General features: G+C 41.5%; 2 protein-coding genes across 2 annotated transcripts in view; one reads left to right on the forward strand and one right to left on the reverse strand.

Annotated features, from left to right (window-relative positions):
- Positions 1 to 485: 485 nt before the first annotated feature.
- Positions 486 to 5767, reverse strand: LOC308294147 (SH2 domain-containing protein 7-like; the record flags this gene model as incomplete). The annotated part of the gene is made up of 7 exons (XM_080736871.1): positions 5709 to 5767; positions 5448 to 5599; positions 3474 to 3643; positions 2905 to 2994; positions 2127 to 2292; positions 1646 to 1804; positions 486 to 1139 (listed from the first exon to the last, which is right to left on the reverse strand). The coding sequence occupies exons 1-7, from the start codon at positions 5749 to 5751 to the stop codon at positions 486 to 488; spliced, it is 1434 nt and encodes a 477-aa protein (XP_080592997.1). The 5' UTR covers positions 5752 to 5767.
- Positions 5768 to 10501: 4734 nt separating this feature from the next.
- The window catches only part of tbc1d2b (TBC1 domain family, member 2B), a 30534-nt gene continuing 13758 nt past the window's right edge, over positions 10502 to 27277 (forward strand). The window contains exons 1-6 of the mRNA XM_080736764.1: positions 10502 to 10885; positions 12531 to 12681; positions 16502 to 16676; positions 18718 to 18869; positions 19825 to 20051; positions 25977 to 26408. Coding sequence (XP_080592890.1) covers positions 10532 to 10885; positions 12531 to 12681; positions 16502 to 16676; positions 18718 to 18869; positions 19825 to 20051; positions 25977 to 26408 — 1491 coding nt within the window. The 5' untranslated portion in view covers positions 10502 to 10531. The remainder of the gene's footprint in view (positions 10886 to 12530; positions 12682 to 16501; positions 16677 to 18717; positions 18870 to 19824; positions 20052 to 25976; positions 26409 to 27277) is intronic.

Consider the following 27277-nt stretch of genomic DNA (forward strand, 5'->3'; position numbering starts at 1 on the left):
ATAAGAAGGAATCTCAGTTGTATTTTCATTTTCAAGAGGAGTTACAAAAAAATAAATAAATACAGGTATAGAGTATATTCTAATTTTAAATGGGTACAAATCACAATTTAAGCTTAAATGCAAAATATACACATCATTTCAGTATATTATAGCTATACATATAGCCAATTGTTTCTATCACGTTTTTCTCCCAATTTAGTTGTTATTCCAATTATCCAGTAGCTATGCCCCTCCCTAAAAGCTTTTGTCCAATGCTAGTTTAGCAACCTGCAGCTTGCCAAGGTTTGCAAACCTTGGCAAGCAGGAAGTTATTCTAAGCTAGCATTGGACAAAAGCTTTTTGGGAGGGGCATAGCTACTGGCTAATTAAATCCTCTCACAAGCTTGCCACCCCTACTGGCTCACCTGGGAGGAATTAGGGCTTCCGAAGAACAATCTCCATGAAAGGAAAGGAAAAAACAAAAACAAAACTATTTACATAAAATGTTAAAGATGGTTGTTCTGGGCTGTTCTCCCTCTGAAACCATGCTCTGGAATCTGTTCATATGTGTTGTCCCGGAAGAGGCGTTTGGGAGTGGCTTCACTGGGGACCTCAGCATACAGCTCACTGTCCTCCTGCTGGAATATGAACGACCCATTGCCATGGGCTTTGAGTTGGTGGTCAGGTGTGCCAGCCAGGCAGTAGACAGGGGATTCATCATCACACAGGTATTGGCTGCCTGTGGGCCTTTGTTCCTGTAGCTGGGGACGGCGAGTGCTGTGTCTCGGAGGGTCGGGGGAGAGCCTCGGTGGGGTAATTGAGGCTGCACTCAGCCTGTAATGGCGTTGTTTGTTTGTGTTATTGTCCTGATGTGGTATAGAACTTCCCCTGACGTCCGGCAGTGTGAGTTCAGAATACACCGTGTCTGAACCTACAGCGGGTCTTACCCTGCTCTGGTTCTCCCTTTGACATGTCTGGGTTGTTCTCCCTGTTGAGCCCCCGTGTAATAAGCTCCCCAGACTGCGGGGTTGGGCTCTGGGCTTTCCCCTGGGTTTGTCCTTCTTCAGATGGGCGTACAGAACACTGCCCTGGGCTGAGCTCTCGTCCCCCGGGGAGTTGCTGTTGAAGGGCCCGCTACACCGAGGCAAAGGTCGCACCACCTGTTGACACAAATTTAGATTATAAAACTGAGCCTTGGAGAATATAGGGTTTTAACACACATTTTAATTTTAGAATATTACTGATACTGAATATACACCCCCCGCCCCACCACCAAAAAAAAGCATGTTGTTGACACACACTGACACCAGACGCGTAGGCAGCGTTAGGCAGACTGAGATCTTATCTAGCCTATTAGAAAATAAAAATGTACTGAAATCTCTATTTCCTTTGTGTAAAGACCTGACTGGCACCTCGGGGTTGGCACTTCGCTGGCATTTCGCCTACCGTGACCCTCATACCTGCCTACGCCACTGACTGACACACATGCTTATCAGGCAGAATTAATCATTTTAGAATATCTAGATTAGAAAAAGAGTGTCTTGGTATGTTTGTTCAACTTCAAACAAGAATTCCAGCACCCAACCAAAGAGCACCTGCAGGCAAGCCTCACTCAAATAACCCTCCAAACTCCAGAGTCACAGTTGATTGGTTGTAGGTTACTCACCCCTGGTGTTCTGTTGCTCTTTGGTGGTGCTGTGGTAGGCTGCTGTGTGGTTCTGTTGCTGTTGTTGCTGTTCCAAATGTTCTGCACAGCCCTGACACTGACTACAGGCTTCTCTTTAGGCCTGACTTGGATTATGTCATACAAGTCTCCATTGCTTGCCTAGATAAACAAAAAAATACACCAGTAAGAGATGCATCCTTAAATACCACATGCATCCCTAGGGCCCAGACAGCAAAACAATTGGGTTACAATATAGAAAATTTGAATTAGACACTTTTTGTACAAGCTCCTGTTATCAGAATGGAAGAGAGCAACAGACACCAAAGACCAAGTTCAATGAACGACCTTTAAACATCTACGTCATTCTATGACCACAACTTCCCCTACCTGCAGCTGCACACATGTTGCAAACATTTAAATGTTTTGCTGTAGGCGTCACAACATAATGTGGGTAGTCTAAAGGGTTTGTCCTACTCCTCACCTCAAAACATGAAGATGTCAAATACTCTCCAAACGGCTGGATGGGGCTCGTCTTGTAGTGTTCTATTAAGTCGGAAAGAGTGTTGTGCCCTTCTGTGTCTCCAGAGACTATGAACTGTCCCTCTTTGCTTTGGTTTATCACAAAGTGTCGACACCGGTCCCTGCCCCTGAAAGAGAGAACAGCTTTTACATTGAGCCCATGACTACATATTAGGGCATTAACGACTTGTGATTCTTACAAGTCGACTCGACTCAGTAAAAAGTTGAGTTGAAGTCGACTTTATCGTTTGATGACGTCATCATCACACACAGCCCCTCAAATTATTTTGGGGCGTCCCCAGATGATTAACTTAATGTGAAACATTGTTTTCTCACTCAACTTTAAACAAACCAACATAAAGTTTTAAGTGTATAGAGGGTATCTTCACATTTCTAAAGTGCCAATTTAAGGACTTTTTAACACCTCTAAAATGGCAAATTAAACATAGTCCAAATTGTCAAATATAGAGGCAGAAATTGTGAAAATCGCCGATCTACATGCTCACAACGCCTCGCATCGCGAGGCGTTGTGAGCATGTAGATCTGCTATTTTCACAATAGACTTTCTTTTTTTTTTTTTTTTTACCTCGACTTTCGACTTTCTCTTGTGGGAGTCGACTTGTGTAATGAAGTCGACTGAGTCGACTTGCCGACTTTTTCGTTAATGCCCTACTACATATCAGGCGTTCTTGGATGCCCGTGTCATAACAGGCTGTTCTACAGGTATAATAAGTACTCACTTATAGGAGAGTATGTAGCCAATAGCCCTGTCACTGAGCCGGATCAGGAAACAGCCCAGCTGTTTGTCTTGTAGAGCTTCCTCAGCGTCCCTGCAGATGGACAGACATAATATAAGCTTTGACACATCGAACCCCACACTTCTAATGCCACTATTATCTCCCAAAGCAGATTATTTTCCTCTTTTAAAGGAGTAGTTCACCCCCCAAAATACTTTTTTCTATTGATTACTCACACCATGGAGACTTCAATAATATGTTTGGTTCTAATTTACTATAATCAATATTTTGTCTAAGGAATGCGACAAATACAAAACAACATTATTGAACTCAAGGCTCCATGGCGTGAGTAATCAATAGAAAATAAATAGTTTTGGGGTGAACTACTCCTTTAAGGATTGGATTAAAAGCTAATTCATTTCAGAAGATCCATCTTTCATCATATTTTTATAAATCATCTTTAAAAACAAAATCCTCATCCTCAATCCTCAACACATTTGTTTTCAGTTACATAAATACGCTATTATTATTATTATTCTATTGTTTCCAGATAGATGTTTATATGATCTTACTTTCTGGCGATGAAGCCTTGGAACCAAGCAGGAAACATGCCGTTGAGAAGAATGAGTGGAGCTTGGGTCTCTGTGAACCACTTCAGCGCTAGTTCCCTGAGTGTCCCCTCTATCCCCTCCGACAGAGGCTCCACACAGTCCACAGGCACCTTCTTCTGCCCCATCCGGTCCTGGACAAACAACACAACAGGACAGAGGTCAGTCAGGAGTTTTCAAAGTGGGTGACGGACGGGGCACCCTGGGGTGCCGTGACGGCAGTCCAGGGGTGCCGCGAGATCATTTGATAATATTTGGAATTTATTTGGACACTTTTAAACTTGAAGTACAAAGTTATTTTCAGTCAGTTCTAACCAAAATGGCTATTATCTCAACGTTTTCCTCGCAACTTAATCACTAAAATATCGTCACTTGTCGGGCAGAAACCTCGTATCTCCAAGTTTCAAATGTGTATGTCTTTTGGTAAAGCAAAGCCCTGCTTCATCATACAAGACTGTCGCTCAAAACTATAGTGAAAACAGCAGATCTACAAGCACACAACGCCTCGCGATGCGAGGCGTTGTGTGCTTGTAGATCTGCTGTTTTCACTAGTTTAGTACATTTTATAGATGATAAATACAAAATGAACAGTTTTGGACATACAAGGTTTCCACCTGACAACAACGATATGCTATAAATATATGGTGCTGGGAGTGAAAATTATAATGTAGGGGTGCCTCGGATTAAAAAAATATTCATGGGGTGCCCTGAGACAAAAAAGTTTGGGATCCCCTGCCCTAGAGGTCAGTACAGTTGATCCACACTGACTGGGTATCGTTCCACAGCCCGGTGAGACTACATATTTATTTTTTATTTAACCTTTATTTAACCAGATAAAAACACACTGAGACATAATCTCTTTTACGAGTGTGACCTGGCCAAGAGGCAGAAATAAAAAAATACACAATCCTTGCTTTACATTCAAAGACATCAACAACAAAAATAGAACATCCATGATACACAAACAGATACCTAAGAACAACTCCAAAAATACAAAATGTATGCTAAAATAAAAAACTAGTTTACATTTCTCAGGTAGCAATACACGCACTGTGTGCACAATGTACCCAAAAAGGAAGAGATCTACAGAGCAATTATTACAGGTCTGAACAAGTGCAAGTGTTTGTAGATCTGTCTAGACTCTAGAGTGATTCTCTTAAAACTTCTCAAAGGAGCCAATTTGAGTCTGGACTGAAGGTCATTCCTTGACCAGGGGCCAAAAAAAGAGAGGCTTTTTATATATATTTTTTATATTTCACTAGTCTGATTTGCCTATTTTCAATTAATTCTCAACCAGATAGCGAAGACTTTTCAATGCGGCCATTATTATGGTTTATCACTGACATATCCCTTCTCAGGTCATTAATTTTAATTAATAATGTCACATTATATTAATGTGATATTATAACCTTTTAATAACATAATAATATCACAATTTAACAAATTAAGTAAAACTATATATATATGTTATTCATATCAGCCCTGGCCTATTTCGGGCATTTCTTTTTCAGTTGTCAAATTCATTAAAATAGCCTACATGTAAAAATAAATAAAAAAATAAAAAAAAGCATAATAGCACATCTACAAGCTTGCATCGTGATGCGTTGAGATCTTATCACCTATTTTCGCTTGTGGTAAAAAAAGATCTAACCCTGGGAAAATGTTTTCACCGGTAGCCTACTAAAACTGTAGCTGGGGGTTTACAATAATGGTACGGACCTACACTACAGCATTCAAACACCATGAAAATGAATGAATACTTAAATGAATTTTCCTAAATTCTTGAAAAGAGGGAAATGTTTTCACATTTTCATTTGAATGCTCCACTAACTGTTGACAATACTGCTGTCATAGTCATGCTTGTTTTCTAGACATACTCCTTGCCTGCCGCCTGGTACTGAGATGATGAGTGAAGGACTTTGTAAAGTTGGAGTTTACCTTGAGTCGAAAGTCTCGAAACATGAGACAAGTCCTGAAGCGGTGAGCCTTAGGGTGTTTCTTCTCCATTGGCCTTTTCCCGAAAATGTTGCAGCTCTGATCGGATGTAGGCTTCAGCTGTCTGAACAGTAAACCCCACGTTATTCTGTTCTCTACCAAATCAACAGGGAGAAAAACTGTAAAAAACCTTTAGGATAGACTATATTGGCAAATAATATAATGTAATGTATAGATACAGTCTTCTAAGGTCTAAGCACATACCTGTAGATGAGGTTAGCAATGTGTGACTCGAGCCTAGTGTCATTTCAACAACCGTAATAATGATTCTCTTATCTTGTGACCTGTGTGAAAACTGAAGAAGAGCGCCCCGAGGAAGTGAAATTTATATGTAGAACGGCACCCTCATTTCCACGAACCTGGAAAGTGGTGGCTCACTGTAACAGTAAGGTAGTCATTTGCATATGAGAGAGGGCTTTCACCATGCACATTTCCTGAAGAGAAATGGAAAGTACAGAAAGAAACATGTGGTTTCTGTGAATTTGAGATCACTGCCTGGCAACAGGGGTATGTTTGCACACAGACTGAATACCTTATGGGAAATACAATGCCTGTCAATAACTTGGCACCTGTTTTGTTTTTCACTTTGACTTTGGCCTCTAACAATAACAAATGTGCACAGTCCGGAAATATTTGGGAATATGCTCTCTGTTGAGATAAATGGTAAGAAATACCTAGTTTTGCTGTGAAACAACGCAGCAGCTCAAAACATTTTGTTCAGATATTCCCACACACAGGGACGTGCTGGACATTGGGAAAAGCGGGACAACTCCCGAACGGCCGGTTCATTCCCGGACGGTACAGGCCGGCCATTAGGAAAAGATTAAAAATAAAATGTCGGCCTTGGGGGCTGGGCGGCTAACAAAGTAAATCGTCACTGTCGGGCAGAAAACCTTGTATCTCCAAGTTTCAAATGTATACATTTTTTCCTCAAAGCAAAGCCCTGCTTCATCATACAAGGCCGTTGCACAAAAGTAGTGAAAACAGCAGACCTACAAGCACACAACGCCTCGCGGTGCGAGGCGTAGTGTGCTTGTAGATCGACTGTTTTCACTAGTTTAAATCATTTTTAAAATGATAAATACAAAACAAACGGTTTTGGACATACAAGGTTTCCACCCGACAACGACGAAATATAACTCATGTACAGTAATTGGCCCACTGGCTTGTCACAAATCTTTGAGTAGCAGCAGCGATCTCTCTCTATAGCGCGCAATGAGGGCCTCTCCAACTCTTTTTCCCGGGCTGAATCAGGGGCCCAGCACGTCCCAAGCCATGTTTTGAAGCCTGTGATATGCAATGATAACTCATACTCACCATGGTAGAGGCAGTTTCCCTCACTGTGATGATGAGTAGGCTCGTGTTTCTACTGTGGACCCTCCTGTGGGGGAGACGGTCTATATGAAACCTATATGTGTCATTTGGTGGTGTACCAAGGTGTACACATGAAGGTTGGTTTTGGTTTTAGATCCACCACGATATGGGCTAATACCTATACCCATTTGTCACATTCTGCTCATGACTAACTATCCTTAAATATATTTTTGGGCTTTTTGCCTTTTATTAATAGTTTACAGTAGACTGACAGGAAATGATGAGAGAGAGAGATGGGGAGATGATACGTAGCAAAGGTAAGGTCGTCGGGATCATGTTGTCAGACTTTATCATTTGAAGTCTGTGTGTGTGTCTAGAAATGTTCTGGTTCCAATGTTTTAGCAACTGTTGAAATGAATACATAAATACATTTAAAATATATAGATAAATATACTGTATGTAATACATACATTCATATTATATTGTATACGTAGGTATTTAGCTGTATTACATAATAATAATGCTGGAGGTGAAGCATGTCTGGTTGATTTCTATCTCAACAGTAGGCGTTGGTGTTGCCATGAGGTGACGCCATACACAAAAGAAGATTTAAGATACAGCCTACAGTTGGAAATAAATGATAAGTAACCTACATACTGTAGCAGTGTGTCATGCACACACACACACGCACGCACGCACGCACGCACGCACGCACGCACACACGCACGCGCACACACACACACACACACACACACACACACACACACACACACACACACACACACACACACACACACACACACACAGTACAGAACAGATAAGTACAATATCAGAAAGGTTATACGTTGGTTGACGTTGACATTGGAAAAATGTCAATTGTTGGTGTTGCAACATGATAAAAGTTGAGACAGTCATTTCCACCTTCCTGTAATAGACCTATAACATAGGCCTACTGCCTTAGTGGCTTCAAAGCCTACAAACCAACTACATTTATGGTCATCATATTCATAAAGGTGCACTTAAAAGCTTTGTGTGGCAGTACAGCATTATCTCAATTATTAGGCATCATTGTCAAATTGAGAATTTTATAATTTTTTTATACCAATGTGGAAAAAACAGGGGTAGCACAGTATGGCAATAAAGGCTGCAAGCCTAAAGATACTGATGTAAAAAATAATAAGTAGCATTCATATAGCCTACAGCCTACATAGATTTACCTTTCCTTGTCATCTGAATACCATCATCAAGGTGTGTGGGCCTAGCTGGTCCATAGTTACTAAAAATTATGGTTCAAAATATCCTGGTTTAATACAATTTTGCTGAAGCTGCTTACATGTTTAGGTTTACTTTTGAGCCTCAAAACAGCATTCAGTGAGTCAGCCTACTGTAATTCGATTGAGAGAACTGTACATTTTCCTTTAGAAAATACAATAACAACAACAACACAACAAGAACAACAACCCTGACAGAGATATGTGGCTGACTGGCTGCATCTGAATGGTTTGACGTAGGCCTAAGGGTCTAAGGGATTTAGACAGCGGAGAAGTAACTATATACTTACTATACACTACAGTACTATATACTTAAATGGTTTCCTGTGGAAATAAGCTTAGTCTTTTCTAGGATCTATCATCTCCTTGTACCGTCATGAAGCAGTTTTTGATTGATTGATTGAAGAATTTATTAGAAGTTTGCAATAGAAAAAAGTGCAGTTTCATTACAGTAGCCTACAAATCACTGGTACACGGTCAACTAAAAGGAGATCCTAGAAAGCCAAGGTTTATTTCCACAGGAACCACACTTTAAGTATCTCATACATTGAAAGACAGACGGATAGAACATAGTACTTTATCTAGAATAATATCAGTTTCAAAAGCATGATATCAAATACAAAGGTAGAAAAAAAGGGTGGGGGAGCATGGGGGCTTAGTCTATTTACAACTGTACCTTTTCCTATGCAAACTTCTAATAAAGTCTTCAATCAATCAATCAATCAATCAATCAATCAATCAATCAATCAGTACAGTTTTGAGGTAGGCCTATTTGTTCTTTACTTGTGTATTTCCTGTCCTTTAATTTCTTCTTCTTTTTTTTTTTTTTTTTTAAATCTACTCCACTACATCTCGCATACAAATCAAATATTGTACTTCTACTAAATTTACTTTTACAAAATTTAGTTAGACCGGCCTGTTTGTAGATTTTGATTCTTATTGTAAAACATACACTATATTGTTTATTTGTTTTGTAGTAAGAATCAAAACTAGAAGCAGTGCTCTTCCGAGCACAGGTCTCCACCAGGCCGTGCATCCTGGTGGTGCTACTGTATAATATGCCAATGTAAAAAGGGTGGCATATGTTCTTCACCTTAGATCTTTCATGGCAATCGGACGCTGCATGCATGATTTGAAGCATTGTGTTCCAAAAATGTGTTTTGCTAAAGTCTACCTGCTGGTGGCGCTATAACAGGCCAATGTGAAAAAGGTAGCATTTGGGAATATGTGTGACAAATTTCACGGTAATCGTAAGCTGCGTTGATGATTTGAGGCATTTTGTTCAAAAACGGAGCAATCCTGCAAACTTTGGAAGCCAATATTAGCCAATCAGGATGGAATATGAAATATCAGACGGATCGGACTTGATCACATGACTATAAAGATACTGTGTACCGATTCGCGTGATTTTTGGATAAAATCTCAAGGAGTATATTCAAAAATGTGTTTTACATAAGTCGGCCCAAAGGTGGCGCTATAAAAGGCTGATATGAGAAATGCAGGTCAAAGGTTTATCCTTAGCCTCTAGGGAGTGCGCTTACAAAGTTTGAAACTGATCGGTGGAGTTGTAGGTAAAACCACAAATCGGCCTGTTATAGCGCCACCATGAGGCTGATTTCAAAAATTTGAAGTGGCATTTCTTCCTCGACCTAGTGGGAATGTGTGTGAGCAATTTCATGATAATTTCACTTTGCGTTTGGGATTTGAGGCATTTTGTTCAAAACGGCTCAATCCTACAAATTTTGGAAGCCAATCTTAGCCAATCAGGATGGAATATGCAAAATTGGACAGATCCGTGTCGATCACATGACTGTCGAGATACTTCCTACCGATTTGTAGGATTTTTGGAAAAAACCTGTAAGAGTAGTGCACAGAAATGTGTTTTGCGAACATCGGCCACTAGGTGGCGCTAGAAAAGGCCCATTTGAAAAATTTAGGGCAGAGGTTCTAGATTGGCATCCAGGGAATGTGTGTGCTCACTTTGGCATTGACCGGGCAAACGGCGACTGAGATTTGGTGCACACAAACTGCGAGGACGCACGCACGGACGGACGCACGGACGGACGGACGGACGGACGAAGGGGAAAACATACTCTCCCCCATGCCTTCGGCTGGTGGAGACAATAATTATATTGATACCAATACTTTTGCACTTGACTTTCAATTCTGAATTCTCGACTTCTACCTGTAACAGAGTATTTCCAAGTAAAAATGTAGTAAAACATGTGAGTAGGCTACTACTGACTACTGGATTTAGATTTGGTCACATAGCGCCATCTGGCTGCATGATGCTGTACTCGCGGTACTTGTAGTTCTTGTACGCAGAAGAACTACTGGTACCACAATCCCCCGTGTCCGAGAAACAACCGGTCATGCGGATGGAAACAGAAGTAGCAGCAGGCAAGGCATCCGCTGTGGTGCAAGAAGAAAGTTCGAGGAAAGATGCATGGAGAGGAGGATGGCTGCGATCAAGCGAATTCCCCCACAGCCTCGCGGATCGAGGCCTGCACGTCCGTGGATGTGGCCGAAGACGTGGAGGGTTCAAAGGACCAGCAGCAGCCCCCGAAACTATGCGGCTTCTTGAACAAACTTGCGAGCAAGGGGCCGCTGAAGGGGTACAAGCCGAGGTGGTTTGTGTATGATCCGAGGAAGTGTTATTTGTATTACTTCAAGACACCCCAGGACGCGCTGCCACTTGGACACATCGAAATAGGGGATGCGTGCTTCAGCTACGATGTAGAGGGAGAAGAGGGACAGTTTGAGATCCGCACCGCGGGCAAGGAATTTCTTCTAAAGGTTAGTAAGAAAAAAATCAAAACACACTTTCAGTAGGATTCATTGTCTATCACTGCTCTGCAAATACGGCCCTTATTTGTTTGGATGTCACTTACAGTACTTGTCACTTTTTGCTCATTGTTAGACTGAGTGGCTGGCAGACACAGACACACCCATCTGCTTTTGTCACGAGCTGCTGGAAGGTTGTTTTGTTGAATTGATAACTGCTTTCTCTCTGACTTTCAGATATACCATGTTACACTGTGCCAGTATTAATGTTCACATTAATCTGATTTGATACACGTTTTATCTGTACATATGACACCAGGGAGAATGTGTAGGGTTCTTAAACGAGCCTGTCATCTTATTATATTGCAGATCAGCCTTATACTAGAACTAGAGAGTGACAACTGTCTATTTACCATTTTAAACATTCCCAGTCCTCATTGATTGAAGGTTTAGACCTGAGATCATTCAGTTCGGTTCAGTTCATTTCCTTGGATGTCTTGACTTATTACAGTTATGTTGTTCTGTGCCTTAACTAAGCGTGTCAGCCAAATAGGGACAGGTGTCACCACCACCAGGACTATAGTTTCTAAACCACCTCTAGTTTCACTTAAAACTTGTTTCTAAAGTAGGCTATTGTTTCAAAACTGTCCGTCAGTGAACAGATGGTATGCATAGTTCATATTTTGACAGCCTATTTTGGCCCAGGTCCCAGAATGAAAGTAGCATCTGTTTTGATTCACATGACAGATCCGAGAAGAACCACCTGACCCTCCAGGAAGCCATGGTGGCACTCCATTGAAACACTACTATCCAGGGACGTGCTGGGCCCCTGATTCAGCCCGGGAAAAAGAGTTGGAGAGGCCCTTATTGCGCGCTATAGAGAGAGAGAGATCTCTCTCTATAGCGCTGCTGCTACTCAAAGATTTGCCATTTCAGATCATGACAAGTGACAAGCCAGTGGGCCAATTACATGAGTTATATTTCGTCGTTGTCGGATGGAAACCTTGTATGTCCAAAACCGTTTGTTTTGTATTTACCATTTTAAAAATGATTTAAACTAGTGAAAACAGCCAATCTACAAGCACACAATGCCTCGCACCGCGAGGCGTTGTGTGCTTGTAGATCTGCTGTTTTCACTACTTTTGTGCAACAGCCTTGTATGATGAAGCAGGGCTTTGCTTTGCGAAAAAAATTATAAATTTGAAACTTGGAGATACAAGGTTTCTGCCCGACAGTGACAATGTACTTTGTTGGCCGCCCAGCCCCCAAAATGGAACGAAGGCCGACATTTTATTTTTTATTTTTTCCTAATGGCCGGCCTGGAACGGCCGGGAATGAACCGGCCGTTCGGGAGTTGTCCCGCTTTTCCCAATGGCCAGCATGTCCCTGCTACTATCTGTCATGTGAAACACTGTCAGTTATCTCATGGCTCGTCATTATACAAGGCCTGATGGCATGTACCTGCAGTTATGGCAATCTTAGAGGTGTCTCTGATAACCAAAACTATCTCTGTATGCTTGTTGATTAGCCTTTATATGAAGAAGCAGTATGAGAAGGTAAAATTGCCTTTTATGATGCCTGTCTCCATTGAATAACGGTGTGTGTGTGTGTGTGTGTGTGTGTGTGTGTGTGTGAATGTACATGTATGTGTTTGAAGGCTGCCAACAAACGGGAGATGCATTATTGGCTCCAGCAGCTGCAGCAGAAGCGTTGGGACTACAGCAACACACGGGGTGCTGGACAGAGGGACAGTTGGGTCTCTCCTACTCTGCTATACTCCCCCACTGGCCTGGTGGCCAAAGACAACGGTAGAGCAAAGGACAAACACACACACATTGATTGATTGATTGAAGACTTTATTAGAAGTTTGCATAGGAAAAGGTACAGTTTCATGACGGTACAGTTCACTGGTACAAGGTCTACTAAAAGGAGATCCATGAAAAGACTAAGCTTATTTCCACTGGAAACCATTGAAGTATCTCATATAACATTGAATGACAGACAAATAGAACACACACACACACACACACACACACACACACACACACACACACACACAGCGCACACACACACACACACACACCCACACACACACACACACACACACACTCACACACACACAAGATAATTGCGATCAATGACATTATCGCAACAATCAAAATATGCTTCAAACTCTTCAAATGTCTCTTTTGTTAACCATTAGCCAAAAATAGTAGCTTGTAGATCTGCTATGTTTGGCAAAGAGATGTGTTGTAGACAGGCCTGGAATTTCGTCATTTTAGGGGCAAGGCCTTTGGTCTTGTCCATTTTTAGGGCACAAAGGCCAAATGCCAGGGCAGGAAGGCCATCAAATAAAACACATTTTAGTAATTTGAAAGAATTTGTTGATTTTAAGGGTTAGGGATGATAACCTAATCTGCAGTGAAATAGATGATGGTAACAATCTGATCCTGCTCAGCCCAGCACCAATCAAAGTCACTGAATTGGGAATTTTAGAATCTCAACAAAAGACACTGGTGTCTACATGACAAGAAAGATAATAATAGTAATAATAATAATAATAGTTACCTACTCCTCCCGCGAGGGAAATTCAGATATCGCAGCCCAACCCAGTGTCTACTGTCTACATATTGACAAGAAAGAGACAGAGGAGAAAGTGGTACAGTCAGCTGGGGCATTCAGGCCACTGTGGCCTCAGGTCATGCCATTGGTTTGAGGGGCACAAGGCCAAACTGAGGGGCAACTGCGGCCATGGCCTTCATGGCCTCCATGAAATTCCTGCCCTGGTTGTAGACAAAAAGTGCAGAACCATGAGGGACCATTTCAGAATAAATTTAAATCTCCACAATACGATTATTGAGAGCATTTGTTTTATCACGATAAACGAAAACAATGATTCTTGTCCCATCCCTAGTTCAGTACTAATAGTTTGTTTTACATCTTTTTTTTGTACATTATACGCGGCACAGTTGTAAAGTTGTAATGCACTGCACAAGGATTTATGTTTGGTTTTTGATGATTGACAATAGGTTGGTTATCCCTGTATCATTTACTTATTTGGGTTTACAAAATGTAATTTAATGTTAAGACATTTATGTTTGAAGGAGAGTGATTATACGCACATTTCACTAAAGCACTTTATAAATAAAAGTTACTAAGAGTTAATAATATACTGTATATTTGACTGCTTGTATCAACCAATGGAAAAAAGTAGCCATTAGCAGTATTATAGAAAAACTTTGAAAATTGTGAGGCATCGTAGAATCAAATAAAAACGATTTGAATTGTGAGGCCAATGAACATTCACACCTCTAATAATATACATGTGAGTCACATGTATATTAAACACTTCCTGATGCATTCTGTGAACTGGAAAATGGCCGGCAGTCGCTTTACGTACTGTAGGCTGGTTTACAGCACACAGAGAGTGAGCTCTCGACACAACACAGATTTGTCCGATTTTCACGTTCTCCTTGCAATAGAATAATAGGATTTTCATAAATACTGGCAAAGTCCCCTTTGACCCTTGGCTTGAACTTAACTAAGCCTCCACTTTGCAGGATTTTCCTCATATTTCTACAAGTACAAGCACACACACGCATGGCATGCATGCTCATGTGTACACGTCAGCTGGACTCCTTCACATTCACACAGCTGCTGTAGGTAAACAAACCCATGTTTGACCAAGGATCTGTATTTACACAAAATACATCGCAAAGTACATTGCAGATTAAACATTAGAGCTATTAGTCATTATGCATAGCAATATTCTACTACTTAGTTAATTAGGTTTGGGCAAATATCGGTTCAAAATCCAATCAAAAGTAAATTATTGCACTTAAATTACACTCAATATGATGATGTGTTTGAGTTTGTTTTAGTTTTCCATATGGAATTGCTTTTATTGAATATATTATCACAAAGACAGGCCCATTGCGAAATACTTTTTTTTGTCTGTGTCTTCCTCAGCTACTTGTTTTCTTTCTTTGTCTTTGTCAGATACTCTTGTTGATCTGCCAAACCTTTGACCCTTGCCAGAAAGCTCTGATGGAATGCATGGGAGGAGAGAGAGAAGGGCTGGAAAAATAGTGTCAGCCTTTTTGAAGTGGAGTTACAGCTCCTTAATTGGAGTTTTCACTTTGTTGAATCTTCAGTATTCATTAGCAGGTCTCCAAGGGTGGTAGAAAATCCAGTGTGATTCATTTCCCATGTGGATAGAGGCTAAATTCTTTCTGGGGTGGCTTTTCCACTTTTTTCCCCACACGACAAACAATATAATAAACATTTAGTAAAATTTAGATTAAATAATATTATAGTAAGAATATAAATACATGAAACAACCAAAATAAAAGGTGTTGATAAAATAATTATTTGTTGCAAAGCAAGTCAGGATCACCATTTGTTGTCTCTCTCTCTGTCTGGCCGGACGGCCATAGACCTCACAGCCAAAGGACATATTTTCACCCCATCCATCCGTCAGCCAATCTTGGACAGATCCGCATGAAACTTTGCACACACTCTCCCAGTAGGTCAAGAAAGAACTACTATTCAAATTGCGCTATAACAGGGCCTTTCACACTTTGTTCTATAAAAATGTAACCGTAAGTCGTACAGTCAAAATCAGCTCTGTCTTTGAATTGCAGTGTAAAATAAAAAGTGAGTCAATGGCACTTGACTTCATCTTGACATCATCACACTGGATGTGGTTAAAGCTGCTTGGCACTGACCAACGTTGTTCCCACATGTGCCCTGACTCACTTTGTACCATTCAAAAGATGTAAAATTAGTCCACTGACTTCAATAATGGCCTATGTTGTCTGTGCTTGGTGTAGAGCTGTTCAGGAAACCACAGACAGATCTGACAGTCACTGAGCCCGTAACCCATTAATAGTGGGTAATGGTTTACATAGTGATTGACGCGACGAGTATTTCCAGGTGAACCTAAGCGCAACGGTGGGGGCTTGGGAGTGTGGGGAACACGCACCACTGACTATTGCAGATGATGGAGAGGTTATATAGCTAGCCTTTATGTATTGAGAATGAGAGGCACTCTTGCCGATTTAGTAAGAGACTCGTCGCCAATTGCAAGATATTTAAAAGTTATTTGGGGATGATAACCTTTTCTTCCCACAACTAGACTAAGGGTTTATATTGTCTGTGTTATTGTTTACAACCACAATTATTCACGTGTGGCAAGATCGCGGTTCACTAGTTTTTAGTAGGCTATAGTGTAGGCTTAGAAGCCTTTTCAGAAGTTAATTTAATGTTTTCCATTTAATGATTTCCTTTATCGTCATCTTCCGCTAATGCACCACGCAACTGTTTTCGCCAGCCAAAGGTCTTATTTTAGTTGTTTCTCATAAGCTCGCAACCCTCCTTGCCCATCGGCCCCCACCTTTGCGCACAGGTTCACCGGGAAATACGCAGTCGCGTGATTGACTGACATTAGAACTCCAGAAATTACACATTGGATTTCTGTTTCCTAGTTTTAGACTTGAGTCATGGTTGCACGCCTCAATATACTGAACAATGTTTCCTCATAATGTAAATTCCAGGCAAGCCTGGTCGAGAGCAGCCACCCCCCCTCCCCCCAAATCTTTAACAGTGCCTCTCCATATTGAATTTTAGATGCCTTTCTCTTTGAGAAGCCATGCGAGAACATGGAGAAGGTCCGCAGTGACTTTGCCATGGAGATGGAATCAGACGGCTGCGGAATGGTGGGCATACAGTCAACCAGAGGGCCCTCTGGCCTGACCAACAACCCCCTCAACTTCTCCCTGAAAAACTGGGGCTCAGAACTCAGGTAAGCCCAATAATCCAGCTGACAATAGCCTGGCATGGCCTGACAAAATATCAATGTGTAGACATTTAGTCTGTAATCTCTGTGTGGAACATGTATTTCCAAGGCCGGGAATTTCAAAAATGCCTCTGGTGATAAACCCGCCCCACATTTGCATACCTGGCCCTGATTGGTCCCTCACTACTTCGGAGGGAGTGAAATCCAATCACAACTGAGCGATGCCAGACCAAATCTGCAGAGGGCTTTTTTTTGTTTTGTTGCAATGACAGATTTGTCTGGTCCTGGAGACCAGACAAATCTGCTATGACACGGTTCCAGCTGCCTGAGAGTAATGTAATGTAATTTATCGGTGGAGATCTTATAGAGTAGTGCCACAGTTATTAAAGATGGAGATGGTCTCAGTTACAAACAACAGAACAGAGAATGAACTGTACTGTAAAAAAAAAAAGATATATTGATTCTCTGAACTAAGTATGATATGATGGAAATGTACACTACATGTGCGAAACAAAAATAAATGAAATGAAATGAAATGAAATGAAATCTTCAGAGTAAGTTTAACTACAATCTGTGCTGGTCTGCTGAGTGCTCCCACTTATCTTTAATTTGTCCATTATTGGAAGATTTTATGAGCACCCCTTCTGTCTCCATTTTGTCTATTATAGCACAAAGGCACACTTGAACCCAATGACTGTTTTTAGTCATTGGGTGGACTGCAATAAAGTGACATTTTTAAATGATACATTATACATTTTGCTGCACTGTTGATTAGAAATTGATATTCCAAAAACCTGTTTTGTGATGTTACACACAGTATGTTGGCAAAATGCAATGAGGAAAATAAAAATGTCTAATCAATGGAGCAACGGAGCAAGATATCTCTCCAATTGGATTAGTTACTTCACGACAAGGTAACAAACTACACAACCCAAACCTCTACCAAAGTGTGATTTCAATTGGGACATTTTAGTTTTTTATGGGTACACAGCTGGTTGTCCCCCGCCAGGTCGAAAGGCATGGCCAAGACTATGTTTTGCACCCTGTCTGTCCTTCAATCTGTCCGTCCGTCTGTGGACAGCAAATCTCTGGCACCGATGGAAGATTATTGATTGACAATGATTATTAACATCTCATCTATAGTCTGTTTCATAAGTCACACTCCAACAAACTCTGATCAAGACAAACATAGATATCTATTTAGACTAGCAGACTGTACGGCTTCATAGTTAGCTAATGCATGACAATGTGACAGGCATGCTTCATGCAAATTGTTGGTGGAGAACTCGGACAATGGCAGCATGCATTGCTGCTGATATAAAGGATATCTCTCCACAGTCTCCAGTGCAGAGTTAAAAAGTTAACAGCTCATCAGGCTTTCCTGACATTTTTACTTTTTGCACATTCCTCTGGATAAGAAGTTTGTGTGACAGTAGCTACCACACCTAAACCATTCCTGTTGCTTTCTGTGTTTTCAAGTCCAGCTCCCTTACTGATTTAGGCCTAGAATTATAGAATGCTTTAACTATTGAAAAATAGCAGATATACAAGCTCACAGCGCGGCACCGAGTGCCGCGCTTGCGAGCTTGTAGATCTGCTATTTTTGTAAAAGTTGTGAAAATGTGTGCAAATCTTTGAATATATGTATTTTTAAAGCGAACGTTTGTAACTCAAATTTTGCTTCTGGGGGGTCCCTGGAAAGAAATATTTTGAGATGGGGTCCGTGGTCAAATAAATATCAGTTTGGGTCCTTCACATGAAAACGTTTGAGAACCACTGAGCTTCAGTTAAGTGAAAAGGACCTTTTCTTTGACGATGGCTGGCCAGATTGATGACATAGAAACATGGGTTTTTAAAAAAAACCTTAGAAGGATTCAAAAGACACTTATAGAATCTGGTCAAAATTCTAATTTTCACAATTTTTCTAAAAATAGCAGATCTACAAGCTTGTAGATCTGCTATTTTTCAATAGTTAAAGCATAAAATAATGATACACAATAATGTGTACCCGTTCTAAATGGGTCAATTCCTGTCTTCCCTCTGTCAGGCATTCCATGTCTCATCTGCGGCCCGGCCGCGGAGGCGAGAACAGGCGCAGTGTGTTTTACACCAACAGCGCCTCAGAAGAGTGGGAGCTTGTGGACCATCCGCCCAAGGACGTCCCTGAACAGAAACCTCACCCAGACACCACGCACAGGCGTATGTCCACTCCCTTCCACCACCCCACCCACACTGGTCAGACATGAACACAAATGACCTTTACCCCAGTTAGCATGACTCCCATAGCAAAGAATATATTGCAATATTTCAGAACAAACAAATCAGGTTTATTGCCCATATATGCTTTCACACATACTGTACTGTGTACTACAGTGTGTACAATACATGCAGCAGCAGATACATAAAGAAGTATCAAAACAAACAGAATACAAAAGTATATGTAGAGTAAACAACAAGAAGTGCAACCTGTATGTAGCATTTCAAAATGAGGTTGGGTATACTGTAAGTGAAATTGTGATACATTAAATATTACTAGTGCAGACAGAAACCACTACCTTGTGCAGTACCCCTTATCAGAATACTGTTATAATTGATGTCATGTACTTGGGAGAGTTACAGATCTCCATATACAGTATGGGCAAAGAATTGCTCACAAATTCTGGGATTTATAGATTGATGTACATGTGGACGCATGTACGGCTATTGCACAATAAATGCGTACGTGCGTCGTGCGATATGTACATCTATTTCACAATGACCACATTGGTGAGAGGGTGTCATCACATCATGGGCAGAGTTAGACACATTTGTCAATTGTCACACTTGCAGTATGAAGTTGTTTATTGTCACTGAAGCTATTGGTCCAGCCTCCTGAAAACATACATACTTCCACACTCAGCCTGACAGTATCGCGGGTTCAAGTCCTGTTCCCGACAATCTTTACTGTATGTCTCTCCCCATCTCTCTCCCTTGTTTCCTTTCTATCTCCACTATCAAAAACTATAAATGAAGGCAGAAAAAGACCCAAAAATATATTGGGGGAAAAAAAAGAAAGTCATGGCAAAGTGATTGATTCAGGAAGGGTTGGATACAGGAAGCCAAAGAACAGCTTGTGTGGCAAGTTCTATTGTGTCTTATTTGCTTGTGTTTTCAGACTCGATCGGGTCAGCGTTCACCTTTGACTTCGGACGCAATTCCTCACGACACAGGAGGCCCTTGCTGCGAGACATGATGAAGACACGCAGTGCCGAGAACTCGCCGGTGGAGTACAACGGCAGCAAACCGCCGGAGATGCAGGCCCGGCTCCAGGGTCAACAGGAAGAACTGAACCGTGTGCACCAGGAGCAGGCCAAACTCAGAGAGGACCTGCTCAGCCAGAAGGTGCATGTCTCTCTCTCTCTTTCTCTATACCGACTCCCCTCTATACCAGGGGTTTTCAAAGTGGGTGACGGGGCACCCTGGGGTGCTGCGATAGCAGTCCAGGGGTGCCATCGAGATAATTTGATAACATTTGGAATTTATTTGGACACTTGAAAAAATATTTCGTATCATTTTAAACTTGGAAGTACAAAGTTATTTTAAGTCAGTTCTAACCAAAATGGCTATTATTTCGACGTTTTCCTCGCAACATAATCATTAAATATCGTCACTGTCGGGCAGAAACCTACAAGGTTTCCACCCAACAACGACTATATTCTATAAATATAAGGTGCTGGGAGTGAAAATTATAATGTAGGGGTGCCTCGGATTAAAAAATATATTTATGGGGTGCCCTGAGACAAAAAAGTTTGGGAACCCCTGCTCTATACCTTATCTGTCATTCTGTTTGTCTGAAGCCTAATATATATGCCTCTCGCTCATGTACTACTTACTGGAAAGCAGCTCTGCTAAATACTACAATTTAAAGTCTTGGGAGTTTTTCTTTATGGGGATTTCTTTTCAATTATATTCTGAGGTTTGGTGAAACTTATGTGAAAATGTCAGATAACATTTCTTATACAAACATTTCCTACCACAAGAGTGTATGACTTAACAAAATCTTGTGTAGTAGTGTCGACACATTACCGCGTCTTTTTAAGTCACTGGAGCGTAAATCTATCTTTACCGCGTGGTTGACTCCCCATTTAGTCAATACGGACCGGAGATAGAGTTCTTCCAAATGCCATCTGAGCATATTTGCTGTAATTCTGACTTCTCACTAATAACCAGAAAGACAGCAATTGATTAGTCATGATCTTGAGGACGGAAATAAGGAAATAGCAGTCAACAACAAATTGCAGCTGTGTCAATTGCAGCTTACAGCTTACTCTCTGTTCTTGTTTTGTTGCTGTTTAGAGGTAGAGCCAGGAGCACATACATGCACATAATATGCTATTATAGAAAGCTGGCCTGAAGAAATATTAGAACCATACATGCTCTGTTTGAGTAGTTAACAGATGGTCTAATTCAAATGAAGTTTTGTCATGTACTGTTAACTCATTTAGTGCTCCTGAAATTAACGGATTATAAAGTCCACAATGCCACCCTCAGGCTGCATTCACTCCCGTTATCTTATTTTGAAGGCCAGAAGTCCACAGCGTAAACACTTCCGGTCTGACGTCATCGCGTCATTCACAGGAAGCGATCGTAGTCCACGTGGAGTTGTGTAATGGCGGACCGGAGCTTTTATACATGTGTAACATAAGCAAGCATCTGCCTCCATCTTCGCTTGTAAAGTGTAGTTTTGAGATAATGGGCATTAACACATCGGGTGCCCACGTGGTGTCTACGCGTCAATCTCTTTGATCTTTACGAGTGCCCAACGACGCGTTTGACGCGTTGTACAGTAAACTATACTGTACTGTAGCTACTGCACTTGGCTACCGCGGTGATGAAACAACTCCATTTCCCAACATGCAGCGCGCAATTACGTCACCCGGACGTGCTGTGTGGCTCGTTGACTTTCTGTTTACCGGCTGCACAAAAATGCTGTTTTCTCCGGATTCTCTTCCTTTTTTCATTTTTTTCTCAAAACGGCAGCCTCTTCTACATGCCGTAACACAAACACTGTGGCTTAGAAATGATAAAAAACGGTCCTGACTGAAAGAAAAGATTTTCGCGAAATAAACAGGACATACTTGGATTACATTTACTCGGATTACTTTTCTCGCCAGTACTCTCGCCGGTAGGTAAAATGACGCGTTGCCATGGGCACCAGCAAATAAGACGTCAGAGATCACGTGGGCATCCGATGTGTTAAAGATGAGATCCCCCGTCCACCTCAATGTTATGGGATGACTATTTTGTGCTCGTGGAGCCGTGACGATGAGAAATCAGCGACGGATTTCGGCTCCGGACCTTCCGCCATTGTACTCGGTAATGTAACCGCCGTTACAGTAATATATTACTTTTCACGAGTATACTCGGGATTGGCACTAGATGAGTTAACTCACTACTAAGATTGTCAGCTCTGCATAACACCAGTGTCTTTAAATATCTTCTTGCACTCTGCAAGGCATCTTGAACTATCCACAAGACAGTAAAGAGTTGTCATCAAGTCAAAATCTATATTTTACACTTGATGGTCAAAATGGATCCTAAACTAGGGGTGGGCGATATGGTGATAATTATTGTGGAGACCAGGCCTGGAATTTCATCTTTTTAGGGGCAAGGCCACTTGGCCTTTGGTTTTGTTCATTTTTTGAGGACACAAAGGCCAAATGCCAGGGCAGGAAGGCCATCAAATAAAACAAGATTGTAGTCAATTGAAAGATTTTCTTGAATTTAAGGGTTAGGGATGATAACCTAATCTGCAGTGAAATAGGTACATGATGGCATTTACAATCTGATCCACGCTCAGCCCTGCATCAATCAAAGTCATTGGATTGCTTTAAAGATGGGGACTCGGGGTGTTAAGATTTCAGAATCTCAACAAAAGACACTGGTGTCTTCATGACAAGAAAGAGACACCGGTGTCTACTGTCTACATATTGACCAGAAAGAGACAGAGGAGAAAGTGGTACAGTCAGCTGGGGCATTAAGGCCACTGTGGCCTCAGGTCATGCCATTGGTTTGAGGGGCACAAGGCCAAACTGAGGGGCAACGGCGGCCATGGCCTTCATGGCCTCCATGAAATTCCTGCCCTGGTGGAGACGATACAATGTCTCCACGATATGCCTTTTCAGAGATATCGTATATATCGTGATACAATTGAGGGAGCCCTGTAAAAAAAATCCTGTTTAATCGTTAATACGGAGATTCATTGCAGAATTCAATTTAAACCTGCATTTTGGTCTAAATCAGTAGTTCTCAAACTTTAAAATGTCAAGGTCTCCCCTTAACTCTGACAGTATACAATTGGTTTCATTTGTATACTGTCAGAGGTACATACTTGTAAAGTTCAATTTAGACCTCTCAAAAGGAACCCAGAGAGTCTAGTTTTTGTCAAGTAACTTGAAAAATAACCATCAAAACCAATGTGAAAAAGAATCGTGATAAAATTGTGTATCGTGATACAGCTTGGGAAAATATCGTGATATTGTATTTTTCCATATCGCCCACCCCTATCCTAAACCCAAAGCAAATAGTCTTTGATAATGTCAGGCCGATAACAGTGGACATAGACTGAATATTCGATTGTCTATTATTTAGTTGTGATTGGTTTTAGTTATGTCAGCACTGAATATGTCAGTCAGTATGGCTACAATTAGAGAAAGCTTGATTTTCAGCTGTAACGCTGCTATCAAACAGTAAGCTTTATTCTCTACCAAAAATGTATTTGTTAATAGTATATCAAATGTATCAATAATACCTGTCCATTTTGTGCATTGTGGCACATAAGGCCTTTGTTTTTCTACTTGAGATAACAACATTTGGCCTTTTTAAAAGTTGCAATGGAACGGAGGGAGCTAAAAGGTGGTGTAAGTGATATTTCTTTGAAGTGTTAAATAGCTCTATATATTCCGAATCTGATAGCAGTCATTGCTAGTGTTTGTTCAGTAACAGGATCTCTGTTACTGAACAATCCAAATCTCTCAAGCTCTGTAAACAGAAAATGCTTATTACGGTCATGATCCCAATGTTATCCAATCAGGAGAGAGAGAACTCATACAGGATGCAGGATAAACACGTGAAATTGGATATTAGGCCTAGAATTATTGAATGCTTTAGCAATTGAAAAATAGCAGATCTACAAGCTCACAGCGTGGCACCGAGTGCCGCGCAGCGAGCTTGTAGATCTGCTAAGTTGTGAAAATGTATTTTCAAAGCGAACCATTGTAACTCAAATTTTGCTTCTGGGTGGTCCCTGGAACTAGATATTTTGAGATGGGGGTCCGTGGCCAAATATATTCATGTATATCATTTTGGGAGTCCTTCACATGAAAAGGTTTGAGAACCACTGACATAGTAGTCTCTCAAGAACAGACTAACTGAGCTCCAGTTAAGTGAAAAGGCCCTTTTCTTTGACGATGGCTAGCCAGATTGCTGACATATAAACATAGTTTTTTCAAAAAATCTTAGAAGGATTCAAAAGACACTTATAGAATCGGGTCAAAATTCTAATTTTCACAATTTTTCAAAAATAGCAGATCTACAAGCTCGCAAGCTTGTACAAGCACAATAATGTTTACCCGCATAGCATACAAAATGGGAACGGGAAAACTATAAAACTGACGCTGATGAATTATCTTTGTGGAGTCCTTTCTCCTGATGTGATGAAATGGGTACCCTGACCCGAAAATATATTTTCTTTTTACTAAAGATCTGGAGAGACAGGGACACCCCTTTTACTATACAAACCCTCTAGACGGAGTCTATAGAAATGATTACCATCGGAATATAGAGCTTTACATTTTTTTTTCTTTTTGTTTTATGATAATAAAAATAACTTACACCACCTTTTGAATAGTGGACTGATGTCTGCTTTTCTAATCTGACTCGATGAATCAGAAGCTAGAGCTCAGTTAATGGCAAATGGCTCAGAGAGTGGAAAGATTTGGTATGAGGAGCAAGCCTTCTGGTATTTTGGGACTCCTGTCATCTACTAGTAGTAGTGTATTTAATGAGTACTCACTATTAAGGTCTTCCTTCCTTTTACATGCCCTTTAACAAGAAATGACACAGTCCTTTTCTACCAGCTTTCACCTTGTGGAATAGCCTTGTGGAGCAGTTTAGTGACCTTGCGGAATCCACTGGGAACTGAATTCTGTCTTACCATTCATATTATAACTAGTCCTGTGCCCGGGGGGTATGCACAGTATATGAGGGATTGAATGTAGGAGTCTCAGAAGTAATGTTGGAGAACCCAGTCCCAGACCGGTGCCTGTTGGGCAGGACAGTCACCATTGACTTCCAGTTGTGCAATAGCCGTTGTATCAATCTGTCTCCAAATTTGGGCATTGTTTCAGCATGCGGCTGTCACCATGGTGGCGACACGGTTTATTATTGGTGATGTCAGCATGCAGACAGATGGCGGACATCATCTCCAAATTTGGGCATTGTTTCAGCATGCGGTTGTTACCATGGTGGCGACACTGTTTAGTGTCAGTGATGTCAGCATGCTCATCTCCAAATTTGGACATTGTTTCAGCAAGCGGCTGAAACAATCCTCCTGCAATTTGCAGGAGATTCATCGGCTGTCATCGGCTGTCTGACTATTAACCAGCTTTGCAAGCTGGTAAAAATGTAATCATGTGAATCTCGGGATCCACATCGTAGCTCCTACTTTGACCTCATTTTGGCCAGATGTCAGTCGTCTATGTCTATGACATAGAAGGTTTTAGCATGATCCAAGTCTGCCAATGATCCTATTGTCTGCCATTATGAAAATGTATAAAATATTATGGAGGTACTTTGGCCAACAGGGAGTGTGCACACATAAGAGATTAGCTACGGACACCCACACACACATGCACTGTCCGACCATCTTATAGAAAGCTAGCCTCCTGCAGAGCCATGGTGTGAAACGTATATGGTCTGTTCACTCCAGACGGATTACTGTACTTAATATTATTGTGACACGAGAAAGGTTTGCTTTGTGTATGAACACGCCATTAGAGAGATCCCTGACTACTAAGAGAAGTGGCTTGTTTGGGGCAGAACCACCAATTATTATTATATTTTGAAGCGTGTTGTGTCGGGGACCTAGTTTGTACTCTTGTCTTGTTGACAATCTCTGATAAAATTATTTTGTGAGGAAGAAAAACATGACCGCTGGACTGACTCCTATTTTGTCATTCTTCTCCTAACTAATGGCTTAAAAGTGGAGCATGAGCCTGTCTGGACCCTGTTGTTGTCTTGACAAAAAGGTGTTATCTGCTCCACCAGGAGCTGGTCAGACTTCTGCAGCAGACCCTCAGGACTTCCCAGACTGAGAGACAACCACTGAGTCGGGCAGCCTGGGCACCGGCCCAAGACCCGAGCCCGGCTCCGGGCCAGACCTCGGCCCCGGCATTAATCCAGGAGGAGGTCCCCCAGGCGGAGGCCGTTCTCCGGGAACGAGATGGACAGATTCAGGCCCTGTGTGGCCACATGGAGCGCCTCGCCTTGGAGAAGGACAGCCTGCAGCAGGAACTGAAAGGCCTGAAGGTCAAGGTGGGGGAGATGAACGAACAGCTGGGCATGCTGATGGAGACCATCCAAGCCAAGGACGACGCCATCATCAAACTGTCCCAGGAGGGCTTGGAGAACAGCAGCCAGACCAGTGAATGCAACTCACCAACGCTCAGCAAGGAGCTACAGGAACTGAACAACCTGAAGGTGTGGTAGACAAAGTCTGCATTCATACATTATGAATATATCGTCACTGTCGGGCAGAAACCTCGTATCTCCAAGTTTCAAATTTGTAAATTCTTTTGCAAAGTAAAGCACTGCTTCATCACTGTTTCCTTCGCACAAAAGTAGTGAAAACAGCTGATCTACAAGCACACAACGCCTCGAGGCGTTGTGTGCTTGTAGATCGGCTGTTTTCACTAGTTTAGATCATTTTTAAAATGATAAATGCAAAACGAATGGTTTTGGACATACGAGGATTCCACCCAACGATATATAGCAGCTGGTGCAGTAGATATGTAGTTGAAGACATCTGTAAAGATGCAATTGGAAAGTGTGGATGCCGTGACTATATTCTGCAGCAAGCTAATTGCCCAGACCAATCCTCGAGCTAGCACCCCTCCCCCATTGAATTCCAATTGCACTTTTCCCCCATTGAATTCCAATTGCACTTTTCCCCCATTGAATTCCAATTGCAACTTTAATAAAAGTTTATCTAGAAGAAGGTTAAATAGAGTTTCCCCAGGACTATAGTGTGTTGCCCTGTCGGGCAACCACACTAATGAAGATATAGTTGTTGAATTTAAATTGGCCAGCATTTGCCACCATACAACAATGTCAGTAATGTATTTATTATTATTTTTGAAGCGGTGAAAGCCGCTTCCAAGGAGTGGCTTTGTGTGTCCCGTTCATGTCCATATATGGTCATTCCAGTCCAGAATGAACAGGTTTTATCTGTCCCGTACATCCAGAATATGTGTGTAACGTCCGTCCCGGTCTGATGATTGGATGATTAAAAATGTCCAATGAGACCATACTTTGAGGATTTGTCAAGCTTCACATGACAATTCGGCCCT

The sequence above is a fragment of the Nannobrachium achirus genome (genome assembly GCF_963921795.1).
Source record: "Nannobrachium achirus genome assembly, chromosome: 11".
NCBI classification, from domain to species: Eukaryota; Metazoa; Chordata; class Actinopteri; order Myctophiformes; family Myctophidae; genus Nannobrachium; species Nannobrachium achirus.